The sequence below is a fragment of the Loxodonta africana genome, chromosome 1 (assembly GCF_030014295.1).
Source record: "Loxodonta africana isolate mLoxAfr1 chromosome 1, mLoxAfr1.hap2, whole genome shotgun sequence".
In the NCBI taxonomy this organism is placed as follows: Eukaryota; Metazoa; Chordata; class Mammalia; order Proboscidea; family Elephantidae; genus Loxodonta; species Loxodonta africana.
Window position 1 is genome coordinate 133361664 of NC_087342.1, and position 14428 is coordinate 133376091.

Consider the following 14428-nt stretch of genomic DNA (forward strand, 5'->3'; position numbering starts at 1 on the left):
ACTGTTTTTTAAAAAGACTGTCTTCCCCATTTAATGGACTTTGGTCCTTTGTCAAAGATCAGCTGACCATCGGTAGATGGATTTATGTCAGGGTTCTACATTCTGTTCCATTGGCCTATGAGTTGTTGTATCAGTACCAGGCTGCCATAGCTGTATAGTAGGTTCTGAGATCAAGTAGCGTGAAGGCTGCTACTTTGTTCTTTTTCTTCAATTATGCTTTGTTCTTTCCTTTCCATATAGAGTTGGTGATTAGTTTTCCTATCTCGTTAAGAATGTTGTTGGAATTTGGATCAGAATTGCATTATATCTGTTATTGCTTTGGGTAGAATTGACATTTTCACAATGTTGAGTTGTCCTATCCATGAGCATGGTATATTTTTCCATTTATGTAGATCTCTTTTGGTTTCTTGCAGGTAGTCAGCTTTTAAGTGAGTTATTAATCAAAAGAAGTTCAACTGGAGTGGTTAATTTCTCTGGAACACATGGCTAAAGAGACATAATTGAGGGACTGGTAGCAAAGAGAAGTAAAGAGAGGATGAAGGGACACAAAGCCACTGAGTTTGAATATTTGGAGAGGTGGTCTTAAAAGGCAGCAAACTTGTCCTTCACAGCTTTTCAAGGGCCAAACTGAGAATGATGTGTGCAAGTTACATAGAGGCAGATTTCAGTAAACATTTAAAAAGGAACATTCCAAAAGTCAGAAATATTTATCAGTAAAATTAGCTATCTTAAGGCTTTATGTTTGCCTACAGCATTAGAATGAAAGCTGTAGAAGCTAATGGCCTGGGTGGAAAGGGTAACAGATTTCATTCTCAGACTTTGAAAAACTCTAATATTTTTCTACATCCGTGATTCTATAAATAAGAGCTGCATACTGGGTAAGTCTCAGTGAGTGACTAGCTGGAACTCTGGAAGTTACACTAAAGAACAAGATGAACATTAGTTATATATGATAAAGTAATTAAAAATAATTTTTAAACCCTTGAAAACACTAAGTGACATAATAGCATATATAAAAATTTTTTTTATGTACACATTAAAATATAATAGACTAGAGTTTTATTCTACTAAATAAATATTATATATTTAAGATTTTAGGGGAAAAAGAGTGCAGCCCTTAACTGTATTAATTAATTCAACATTCCTATTCTTGATCTTTTTTTTACCTGTATTTGAAGATAATTTTTAATTAAAAAAGAATCAATTTAAGCAATGTCAAGGAAATAAAATAGCATACTAATAAAGTTCAGCTTGTGGAATTAACACTGTGGCACTTTATATTGAATAGGACTTTATAAATGAAATGTCAAGTGATGCTTTCTAACCTGCCGATCATATAGGGTTGTTGTGAGGATCAAATGAGTTAATGCAGGTAAAGAGCTAGAAGAGTCTAGCATATAAGAAGTGCTTAATAGATATAAGATACTATTTCTACTATTGTTATTGATGCACAGACTGACTTGCTTTGAGGTTGTGATCATAACACTCAGCATGTCACCTGGCATAGAACAGGTGTCCTGTAAGTGTTTGCTCATTGATTACACCAAACCAATAGGTAATGATTCACAAAGATGCCATAATCATAAGGGTTTCCTAGCTGGGGCTTTGTAACATTCTATTGTTTCATGGCTTACCTCCAAAGCAGACATTTCTTGAACTTCTTTCTAGTACTCAGGCTACTGCTCATATAAGAACCTACATTTTTAGAAGATGCTGGTGAAGGATTAATGAGAGTCCTTAGCCTGGAGGGCTTCCTAGAGTTCAGTACATTTGAATTGGGTTTTTAGAAGACTGAAAATGAATGGAGATGGAAATGGGCAGACAGTTTGAAAATAAGAAAAATGACATTAGAATGAAGATGAGAATGGAAAAATGATGCTCTACGTATGTGAAGTAGATTTACCTGAATTAAGAAATGGACTATTTAGGAATTAAGAAACAGAGATTAATGAATGAGGGAAATGTGTGATGAAATACCCTGAAAGTAGATAGCTATGAAGGAGCAATGGTGGTACAGTGGTTAAGTGCTCGGCTGCTAACCAAAAGGTCGGTGGTTCTAACCCACCAGCCACTCTGTGGTAGAAAGATGTGGCAGTCTGCTTACATAAAGATTATGGCCTTGGAAACACTATGGAGGCAGTTCTATTCTGTGCTATAGGGTCATTATAAGTCAGAATCAATATGATAGCAACAGGTTTAGTTTGGTTTGGTAGATAGCTGTGTGTGTATTTGATATGGTGTAGAATCTGCAAACAGGTGAAAATGAAGCTTGAGGAAGAATACTGAAGTAGTTCATTTAAGAGAGAAGTTGGAAGTAGTAGACATAAACAAGAAAGATCAATTCAAGAGCCCCTTCAAAGGAAGTAGCCACTGGACTTGATTGGCTTACTGGCCATTAGAGAAAGTGGGAATTCATGGTGGAATCAGTGATGGACACTATTCATTTACTGTTATGTAGAAATTGGGAGGCCTGTGAGTTGGAGATAGGGAGGAATACTGAGTTCAGTATTTTGATCTGTTCAGGCTCAGTTGTTTGGTGGTGGTACTGGAGGGGCGTTAGGTAGATAAATATTTAAGGGCACAGAGATAATGGGAGTGAAATCTGGAAATGTCAATTTAGGAACCATTGGCCCAGTTGAGGCCATAGTGGCAGTCTTGTCAGGTCAAGGGGAGAGCAAAGAACTTGGAGAATGCTCATGCTTGCCAATGAGGAGTAAGAAACCCTGCTCAATGGATAATCTTCCTAGATGTCAAGACATTCATCAGTCTTTTTTTGAATATCTGTTCATATTTGCATCAGTTTGGATGAAAAGAATGAAAAAAAGTTATGTGCAAGTTTTTTTTTTTTTTTTTTTTTACTTTTCTCAAAATATAAAAGAAAAATTAAGACAAAGGAGAAATCATATTCAGGAATTAAAATTGCCATTGAAGTGTCAAATTGATTGGTTTTATCTTTTGTCATATTTTAGGTAAAAGAGGCATTGTGCTTCTGGCAAAATAAATATTCATTTACAGTAGAAAATGAATAGTGTACATTTCCTAAATGGCAGTGTAATATTTATACATAAGTAATGGTCCTTATATAATACATTTTCATATCTGATTGGCTCCAGTCTCTTTATCCTTCTAGGCAGGTGAATCAGTTGAGAAAGTAGTTACAATTAATTCAATGCCTGAAATATTTTATTAATGCTTTTTCAAATTTCATTTACCCATTTTATATTATCTACTTAAAATCCATTTGAATCCCACCAAGGAACTATTATGGACCTCTCAGTAGATATTTATTTAGCTATTGGCTCCCAGATGAGGGAGGAGAAAAAATGCTTTGCGGAGAAAAGATATAAAGACATGCTTAGATAAATAGTGCTACCCTAAAATCACTATTCAAAGATCTATAGTTTTGTAATACAAATAAAGAGCAGAAAAATTGCTAGTTGTAAAAAAGCTCTGGCAATAATCTTTACAGATACCATCCATCCTCTTCTACTACTGAATTGCATTGTTTACCATGATGTTTGGAGTGTAGACAGCCATTATCTGAGAACTCTCTATTACTCTTGTACAACACTGAAATGTGGCAAGAAGATACAAAGTAAAAGCTACTGCTTAAAAACTTGAAATGTTGAATTACAAGTGTATGGCTTTTGCTAAAACTTGAATGACAAGGAAATAATTTATTTGTTCAAAACAAAGTACTTTACAGGTATTTTTAGTACTGTGTAATTTTAAAATGTATATTGACTATCTAGGAAGAAATTGTGACATTTCACCAAAAAAATAGCATTATCAGTTTTTTTTTTAACTGAATTACAGATTACCAAGCACAATAATATGATACTGTGGGCAGTCAGAAATTTTAGCTAATATGATTAGCTGTTATTTTCCTTTTGTACAGTTTTTATATCTAAATATGTTTACATTTCTTGAAATTCATCTTGTTTTGTTGAATCACTTTTCAAATGAATCAAGGCCATTCTTAGTTCTATGCCTGTCTTTGAGAGTGTTTACAGTCCTGGTTAACTTGGTGTTCTTGTTGACTAAACTAGCAGTCTCTCACACCTCACGGAAGTCAGTGAGTACTCTCTAAGATAGAGAGATGGCACTCAGCCTGGGTTGGGACAGGGACAGCAGTTTAGACCAGTGGTTCTCAATGGACTGTGAAGCACCAATCAGTTAGCTGTGTGTGAGGTGTGCTGAAAATATTTTTCTATTAATGAAAGTGGTGCTAATGCTTGTAAATAATTTCCTCTTTAAAATAGGTTAGTGTCCTTATAATACTATCATTTCCATTCACTTTTAGACCAATATGGTTTCTTTAGTGGAAAAGAAATGGGTGGGGGGTTTCCTTTGTACAGAATGGAGCCCAAATGACATGTTCTGCATAGGGGCACCATCTGTCATGGGTGCCAGAGGAACAGAACAGGTTGAATCCAGTGATCTAGACTATGTTTCTGCCATTGTTAGAGAAAATTAGATGTTGTTTAATTTTTCTGATATTTCCCCTAATTGCTGTCACTTGTCACTCTCAGGTGAGTTTTTTTTTTAAACTCACTCTATAGTTAAAAGACTAAGTCTTCAGAGGAGGCTTCAGATGTGTTTACCTAAATAGCTCATGTGGATTAGTGAGGACCTGCCCCACCCAGCCCTGCCCTGGGGTGCTTAATGCAGGGAAGCTGGAAGCACAAGAGGAAGTAAAAAGAGGTCCCTTTATGCTTGCACCCAACAAGCAAAAGAGGAAATTTTCAACTTATTCATGCTTTTAGGACATGGTAATCCGACTCACTAATAAAAACAGAACTGTTAGTGGATGATGGTTGGCAGGGAAAGCCCTCTCAAATATTTCACAGGTACAGGTGGGAAAGAAGTTTTGAAGAGAAGTTTCTGCCTCTAGGAGCTGAGTTAGAAATATGAAAAGAAGTGGAGAGATGATTTTTTTCTCTCCAAATCCTTTCCAAAATGAATCTTATGGAGCATTATACCTGCAAGAATCTTTTTGGGAGAAAATGGAGATGGGCAGTTATGGTCAAATGAAAGGTGGCATTTTAGGAAATAATTCTGTACCTGTTTCATATCCTCCCTTCTCCATCTCTAAGCAACCTTGCTTCCTCACTAAACTCCTCTCTCACCATTGCCATCCTCTCCTGTCTTCTTCTCCCTTTTTGGCTAATTTCCTCCTTTAGAGTTGTGTCCATAAGTATGAAAAAGATCATTTTGATGCTTTCCCTCATTTTTCTTTTTCTCAGTTGAGCTCCTTGTGACAGTTGTCTATATTCTCTATATTAATTTTCACAGCACTCTTTTCCTCATCAACACACTGCAGTTCTACTCGAGCCTCCTCTAAGCCTTACAGAGTTCAAAATATGATTTCAGGACACATCTTACTCGATGCCTGTTATGGATTGAATTGTACTCCCCCCCCCCAAAAATGTTTTGGAATCCCAACTCCTACTATACCCAAAAAACCAAGCCAAACCCACTGCCGTCGAACTGATTCCAACTCATAGCGACTCTATAGGACAGAGTAGAACTGCCCCATAGTTTCCAAGGAGCGCCTGGCAGATTCGAACTGCCGACCTCATGGTTAACAGTCATAGCATTTAACCACTGTGCCACCAGGGTTTCCTCCTACTATACATGTGGATGTAATCCCATTTGGGAATACGGTTTTCTTTGTTATGTTAATGAGGCAGTATCTGTGTAGGATGTATCTTAAGCCAATCATCTTTGAGATATAAAAAGAGTAGATTAGGCACAGAGAAGGAAGTACAAAGGGAGGGGAAGGTACACACCACATGAAGATCACCAAGGAAAGCCAGAGACACTGAGATGACGATTTCCCCCAGAGCAAACAGAGATAGCCTTTCCCTAGAGCCCTGAATTCGGACTTCTGGCATCCTCAACTGTGAGAATATAAACGTCTGTTTGTTAAAGCCACCCACTTGTCATATTTCTGTTATAGCATCACTAGAAAAGTAAGACATCGCCTTAGATATGTTTAGCTATAATGACTACTTCCTCCCTCTGGAAATTCCTTACTTCTTACTACATAGCCTTCCCCCCCGCCACCCCCCTTGTGGATTGAGCAAAGTTTCTCCCTTGTAGGTTTAGCAACAGGAAATATCTGGTACTTAGGTTTGGTACTTAGGCTTTCCAAAAGTTGTGTTTTGCAAACAGCAGGTGGCTTTTGGAGAATGCAGGCTGGTTAGTAAGTAGAAAAATGTAAACTGGACAGCATGTCGTAGGGGATGGTAGCAGATCTAATTCCATAGGTATTTAAATATTTCAAGAATTGGTGAATGGCAAAAGTGACTATGTTGACAGAAATAGTAGCTGGGATAAAAAGAGGTTAATTGGTTCCCAAATCTTGGGAACTATATTAAGACCTTGTAGAACTCAGCCTATTAGCATTCTGGAAACAGAAAGGATGATAAAACAGGGTAGGTTTGAATAATCCAAAAGACCAGGGATTTGACTTTTTACCTATTATTTCCTTTCTTATCAGTGTTTAAATAATTTGTTTTCCCTAAATTTAAAATCATCCATTAATCTCTGTAGTGAATATTTAGTTACCACCTTTATTTTAGAATCTTAGCCTTGCTGTCTGGCTTTGTGAATAGCTTCCTGGCCTCCTAAAGGGAGGTGCAACAGCTCTCATAAGTCATTGCAGAAAATGGCCAACCGATTTCCCTTTTCTAATAATTAGAAATCTACTTTACTTGCCCTCCATATCTTATTTTAAATAAAAATTACTCTGATACTCGGATGTAGCTTCTGAGGGTTCCCTGGATGTATATCGGAGGGTAACAGGCCCTGTTCATTTGTGATTAGTGCATCTGGTTTTTCAAAATAACAACGTTCACTTTCCTTTTCTAATGTAGAATTTTCACTGTTTCATCTTCATTTTATGGGTAACAGTCATCATACTTATTTGTTCACAGTTAAATTGACATGAATATGAAATTTTTTACATAAATTGAGATTTAGAATAATTTTTTTTTAGCTTTTCCTTTTTTGGAGTTTGTGAATGGAAATGAGAACATCACTTTTATAGGCCTCCTTTGACAAAAATATTTGAAGAAATTTTTATCAAATGTATTTGTCTTGCAAATGTGTCTTTTATCTTTTTAGATTTCTTGAAGATTTTTCTTACATAAGTACTAGATAACCTGTCTTAGATTTCATTTTCTGTAGTATTCCCAATGGTCTTAATGTCACTCTGCAGTTCTAGTTTAGCCTACTCAACGCTCTGCTTTCACCATTGTTCTGTTGTATTTGGAGAATGTGGTTTGGTGATACTAGAATAACATTTAAGGAACGGTCAGTTATGGGATCATTTGAATACTTTCAACAATGTACCTATACCATGAAATTGGTGGTATTAAAACTTATCTGAGGGTAAGTGACTCTGTAACTTCATTATTGATTTTTATCAGTTTCCATTCATGTTTTAAATACAAAAGCCAAGACACTGCATGGAATGATGTAAAAGACATTAGCTTTGATGCCAAACAGACCTTGATTCAAATCTTGACTTTTGAGAATATCAGCATTTGCTGTTTACCATTGGAAAATAATTTGACCTTTTAGAGCTGCAGTTTCTTCATCTGTCAGATGGGACAATCATATCAACCTTGCAGAGCAGTGTGAAGAGTAAAGGAGATGCATTTAATCTGTGTACATTTTGGTACATAAAGGTGTTTAAATAAATAGGCACTGTCTTTATTTTCTTATCCTGTTTAGAAAAATCAGAAAAATAAAGGGATTAATTTTTTCTTTTCACTATTAAGAAATTGCTTCACATACCATTATTTTAAGGTTTTATTTCTTAAAATATTGGTATACCAGATATTTCATAGTCTCCTACTGGTTCAAACAATAATTTGATGCTAAAATGTCCTTTCCACTAAATAATGCAGATGCTGGTAAAACCTGCTGGCAAATACCCTTTTTTGTGTTCAGAAAGAGAATGAACCTTAGTCAAACCACATAAAAACAAATTTAGTGGAGTCACTCAATTCATAAACCCTGTTAGTCATAAATTAGCTTGTATTTTATAATTTTTTATAGAAACATGCTGTAATCTCTCAAAGAAATTTTACCTAGATTCTAGTCTAAGTCACATGTTTTAACATGTTTAAGTTACTCAAGCTTGAAGTCAACTCTAACTTTATCCATTCATTAACAAGTATGTCGTGAGTATCTATTATGTGCCAGGCAGTGTTCTAGACACTTAGTATATGTCAGTTAACTAAACAAAGATCCCTGTCCTTGAGCAGCTCATATTTTAGCAGTGAGAGACAGTAAATTTTAGTAAATAATAGAGCAAGATAAAGGCACCGGAAGTATGTGGGTGTGGTGTGGGGAATGGATTATAGTATAAATAGAATAATCAGGGTAGCAAACACCAATAGATAATACTTCAACAAAGACTTGATAGTGGTAAGAGGTTTAATCATACCGATATTGGGAAAGAACATTCCAGACAAAAGGAAAGACTGACGTAAAGACTGCAGTGCAGCATCATTCCTGAAGTATTTGGTGAACAACCTGGAGGCCAGTGTGACTGAGCAGAGCGGGAGGAGGGGGCAGTAGGGGATGAACTCAGAGATAAGGGAGGCCAGATTAGGCTCTGAGGACTCTGACATTTCATTGTGAGTAAACCAGGGAAACTATTGCAGGACTTTGATGAAAGGAGCCATGGTCACACTTACCTTTCCAAAGAGTCACTTTGGCTGCTGTGTTGAGAATAGATGCTAGAAGGAGAGACTCTAGGAGGTAAATGCTGAAAACCAGTTTAAAGTCTATTGTATGAATCCAGATAAAAGATGATATTGGCTCCAACCAGGTGAAAATAGTGAGGAGGAAGTAAGAAATAGTCAGAGTCCATACGGTTTTGAAATTAGAGCCAGCCTGGTGGAAGGGATGTAAGGCGTGAGAGAAAAAGAGGAGTCAGGTCTAAAATTTTTGACCTGAACAGCTAGAAAAACGGAATTGTAATACAACCAAGTTGGATGTAGCTGCTGGAAGATCAATTTTGGAAGAGGAAGATAAAGAATTGCATCTTGGAAATGTTAATTTTGAGAGTTGTTTTAGACATCTGGAGCTCTGGTGGCACAGTGGCGAAGAGCTTGGTGCTAACCAAAAAGTCAGCAGTTCAAATCTACCACCCACTCCTTGGAAACCCTGTGGGGCAGTTCTACTGTATCCTATAGGGTTGCTATGAGTCGGAATCGACTCGATGGCAATGGGGCATTAGACATCCAAGAGAAAATACTGAGTTTCTGTAGTTACAAAGAGCGAATTAGACTGGAAATATAAATTTTGCGTATATTTGGGGTACTCTGTGGCTAATACCATGTTGAAGAAAAGCTAGAAGCACTAAAATGGGGAAGTTTAGAGGCGAAGATGACCAGCTACAGAGCCCCTGAGGTCTACTCTTATCAAATTTTCCTTGTTTTTATGTATTTTTAATCAATGATCAGCGAATCAGAAGATTACATATTTGAAAATGTTTCATTTTCTCAACCTTATGTTATTTTGACTGCCCTTAAGTATGTCTGAGTACGTCTAAGTATGTCAAATGTGGGCTAGTAAAATAACACTTGGGGAGTAAGCACAAACACACTTTTCCCCCTATCCTTAACAGCACTGTTTGGATGTAATCGTCTCCACTGATGATAGGAGAAATCTTAGTAAAACGCAAAAGTTGAATGATTGAGCACAAAAATGTAAACATGTCATAATCTACTATCTGGCAGCTTAGTGCAGTTTCCTCACATTAGTCATGAGAGATAAAACAATCCAGATAAAATTCAAATTCAGATAAAGTTGCATAAAATATTTTTTTGGGAGGGTTGATTACAGGCACCAAAATGGAAACTCAAAAGAGAGAAAGTAATTATGTAAATTGTGCTTTTTGAAGGCATTTAGAATTTTTAATTCACATACTCTTAAGTATCTGGAAGCACATTTAGTTCCTGTGTGGAGAGATGAAAGCCTTACCATAGCCTCATCTGCAGGCTTGCGGCAATTCAAGTTTATTCTGTGTGTACGTGTGCGGAAGAGTAGAAGTGGCTGAGTGGGCAGTTGGCAGCCATTCATCGCATTGATTGCAGTCATTCATAAAACCCAGCGGCACTGAGGGTGAAGTCAGGAGGAGCAGTCCCCCTAGGTGGTTGCAGAATGTCTCATTTGCATAAATCTTGAGTGATGCTTGAGTGAGAAGGAAATGCTCAAAAGCAGTTTGAAGACTATGAGTCACTGTCTGATAAATCCCTGAGTAATTAAAGAGGTTGCAAAGAATAAGAGGTCAAACCCCTTGACCTCCTAGTGCCTCAGTCCATGGTAATTCTGGGAAATGAGCTTTGTGGCAACTTTTGTGGTCTCCTTATGTCTGGCTGAAGGAGGAAATCATATGTAGAGACAGCCCTTTAAAAACTCCAGCATGCTGAAATATCATTGTTATGTTTCATAAAGTGTGAAGAGTTTATATTACTCTAATAAGTCTAATGCATAGTAGATAATGGAAATTTCTGGGTCTAAACAATTTCCATATATTAAAAAAAATATTAGCAGTGTCAAAATCATTAAACTTTATCCCCTTAAACTGTGACATGCCAGACGTAACAATTCAATCATAATTTTAAAGAAATGTTAATCTGCACAGGCTAACAAAAACCTGTCTCTTGTGACTGTATTGTATTTTCTATGTATCTTATTTTACGTTTAGGCTGTTTCGTTTTTCTTATATTTAAAAGAAAATTCAACTAAAAAGAAGTCAAATTAGAACATATAGGAATATATATTACTATGGCTTGAAGAGTCCACCCACATTGGTTGACTATTTAACAGTCTGAAACAAATAGTTTTTTCTCCTTCAAAATTCAGATTCAATACCTAGTTACAGCACTCTTATCCTGTGGTCAGGATATGTGTTAGTATGGAATATAAAGTATATTGTAACATACTTTACCAAAAGAAAAAAAAAGATGGCTTTTTCTTTTTCTCAGTATATTTAAATTAATTCTAAAAATATTGTTTTTGAGGATCAATGTGTTTATTTTTATAATTCAATAAAACTTTAAAGTTCGGAAATTCATATGAAGCTTATATCAGAAACATTCTATAGCATATGCAGACAGAAGGAGTACACTAGTTTTATATAGTCTTAAACCCAAACCACTGGGTACATGAGGTTAGATGAGACTGTACATACATAGATATGGCCTATCAATCAGAAAAACAAAGAAAATGTTTTTCTTAGAAACCCACCCTTGGTGCTGGCTGGTACTTCACACTTATGAGAAAATAGTGACCTCGATGCATGTTTAAGGAAACTCAAGTTAAATGGCAGATTTCTTTTATTTCAAAGCTTTGTAAATACTTGTGACTTTATTAAAAAAAAAAAAAGGAAGAAACCAAAAGACAAGGTTGTATATGGTCTCTCATAGATACTGTTCTTCAAAAATTTTTCCAAAGTTGGTGCTATTTCACATATTTTCACAAACCAGTGCATGTAGATTCAACATGCTGTATGGGTACTATTTTTAGTTGAGTGAGAATTGCTAAAGATTTTCCAGTGCTATGAAATTTAACTCATTGGGCATTGTACCTTGTATAAATCAGATTAATATTTCAGATCTCAGAAATTCTTACATACTACTTTTCCTTAGCTGCCTTCCTAAATGTTCTCTTAATTCTGATGTCTGAGTGGCCTCCTCCCTTTAAACTGGAACAAAAACAGAAGGCTTTATGGTGCCTGTGGAGGTTTTAATTCATGTCTCTTGACCAATCCTCTGAGAGTTTAGCTCCTGACAAATGCCACTTTACTTTTATCCCAGGGGGAAGGTGTGCTGAAGCTTTGAAATGGCAGTTTTCTTTTCTCGTCACGTTACGTATTGATTTTTGAGTCTTACTTGACCTTGTTTGGAATGAGCAGTGTGTGTGTGCACGTTTTTATGCGTTGTGTCCACGTTTCCCTGTATCATTTCTTTCAGAAGTGGAGAATTTTGCCGTGCAGCTTTTAACTCTGGGAACCAGTTTGCCTGCCACCGCCTCATGAGTGATCCTGTTCTGGAGTAATATGACTGGCCTTACACATTGGCAGTGTAGTCAAACCTGCCTCCAGGCAACCTCCATGAAAATTCATGTTTGAGGATCCTGAGTCCTAAGGGTGTTTCCATTTAGCAAAGTCTAAGATAGGGGTTCAGCATTATAACCAAAACTTCCCTATTCAAAGAAGTGTTTGTTTTAAAGCTTTTGAGGCAAAGGCATATTTGAGTCATCTAAGCACAGTCTCACATGGGGTCGTTTTCTAATATCTGGCAATGAATATCTCCAATGCTGTTTAAGTCCTGTTTACTTGAGGGTAAGAGTAATTCCTACTGGTGTATGCCCTTTTGAATTCCGATATATTGTCCACTCTCTGCACTTACTTATTCTATGACAGACAACTAAGGGAACAAAAAAAAAAAAAACTTTTACTGTTTTTTCATTTTTCGGAGATATCTTCTCTAATTATTACACATATGTGCATACATACACATACTTGCATGTACACACAGGCACACTCATACACACATTTTATGTATGAACATTCCCTTCCAATTCTTCCACCTCTCTTAGCATGAAGGGGATTTTTAATATGAGGGATGGTTTGAGATCTCTTTTTGAAAACGAAAATGACCTGTGTGGTGATGAATGGTGTGAAACAAAGGTCCATATCTTTAAGTAAAACAGCCAAAGCCACAGAAAATTCTTCCCATCTTTTAACATACCAGCACAACTGCTGCTCCTATTTTTAAGCTTTCAGATCTCTTCAGTTGGTAAGGCCAAAGCTTTCAATAGCATTTCTCCTATGGAGAAAGCTGCTGAAAGTCATTTTATTGATGCTAGAAGGAAAATCAAATACAGAGGCTGCACGGATTTTATTCAGGTATAATTGAGCTCTTGGAGGCCTGGGTTGAAAATGTCCAACTCCTAGCGCTTTTCCAGGGCCCCAAAGTTAATATTGAAGGGGCTTGCAAAGACTTTCCTTTAGACTGTGTTTTCAGTGCCGTGTTTAATTTCCAGATGTGTTCTACTCTTTTTATAATTAATAGTGCATTGTGCTGTCTATCATGCGCCCCAGGTGTGTTGTCAGGGACATGGCGAAGCCTGCTGCCTGCAAAACACCAAGAAATGCTGAAAACCAGCCCCACCAACCTTCACCGTGAGTATGGCATTGGTTTTATTGACTGAAAATGTCGTCTCTTACACATATCACTTGTTACAGATATATTTATTCACATTGCATGCGGGAGTAGGTACTCTGGCTACTCTGATGTTTATGTAATAAAAGGTCTACTATTGAATAGATGAAATTACCTGAAAACACGAGCTCTGTATTAAGTATCTTTGTTACGTGGTGTCTCTAGTGCCGTATTGGAAGGATGAAACTAAGTATAGGAAGGAGACACATTTTTTAGGGCTCTAGAGTGGCAACAATTCTGTATTTTTGGGTTTGGAATGTATGAGGGCTGGGGCATATGACTTTAGAGAAGTAGAGAGGCAAGGTACAGAGAGAGGAAGGGAGCGTTCCCAGTGGGGACAGGAGAGTGTAAATAGGGAAATGCATAAATAGTCTGTTACCAACCTTATATGTAGGATACCAGCCTGTAGTTAAATGACCAACCAAAAGGCACAGCAGGGCAGTAGAGAACCAGCCAAATAAGTAACCTCTGAGTCAGTTGCATTACTAGGGGTGTATGGACTGCACTGGGTGACACTGTCAGAGTGAGTGACACCAAAATGACTACAAAAACATCCCTGTAGTTCGTTGTAACAACAAAAACATTTTTTAAAAACCCAGCCGACATGTATCAATATACCTACAAGGCTAAAACTCTACACTAATTTACTTTTTTAAAACTCTGCGCTAATTTACTTTTTTGAGCTTTTTTTAATGCGCTCCGGAAACCCTGGTGGCGTAGTGGTGAAGTACTACAGCTGCTAACCAAAGGGTTGGCAGTTCGAATCTGCCAGGCGCTCCTTGGAAACTCTATGGGGCAGTTCTACTCTGTCCTGTAGGGTCGCTATGAGTCGGAATCGACTCGACGGCACTGGGTTTGGTTTTGGTTTTGGTTTAATGCTCTCCAGTCAGAGCTCTCATTATTATCCAGTTACAATGATGCTTCGTCTGCGCACGCTACAAGCACGTGCTGTTGTTTTCCTTGCTGCTGGTGTTTTTATAGTTGCTGATGCAGTGGTTAACAGTTAGGCTGCTAATTGAAAGGCTGGCAGTTCAGATCCATTAGTTGCTCTTTGGAAACCCTGTGGAGCAGTTCTTCTCTGCCCTGTAGGGTCGGTATGAGTCAGAGAATTGAGTCGATGGCAATGGATTTGGTTTTTGGTTTGGATTGTGTCAAATTTTCTGGTGTTTAGCTAC

At 37.1% G+C, this 14428-nt stretch overlaps 1 protein-coding gene across 3 annotated transcripts in view; it reads left to right on the plus strand.

Moving 5' to 3' along the window:
- RIMS1 (regulating synaptic membrane exocytosis 1) overlaps window positions 1–14428 on the plus strand; it is a 475999-nt gene that overhangs the window by 79069 nt on the left and 382502 nt on the right. For 2 of the 3 annotated variants that reach the window (XM_003404398.3, XM_064287937.1), the window contains exon 2: window positions 13133–13213. The exons of the other annotated variant lie outside the window; for it this stretch is intronic. In XM_003404398.3, coding sequence (XP_003404446.2) covers window positions 13133–13213 — 81 coding nt within the window. The remainder of the gene's footprint in view (window positions 1–13132; window positions 13214–14428) is intronic. 3 annotated transcript variants of the gene reach the window in all.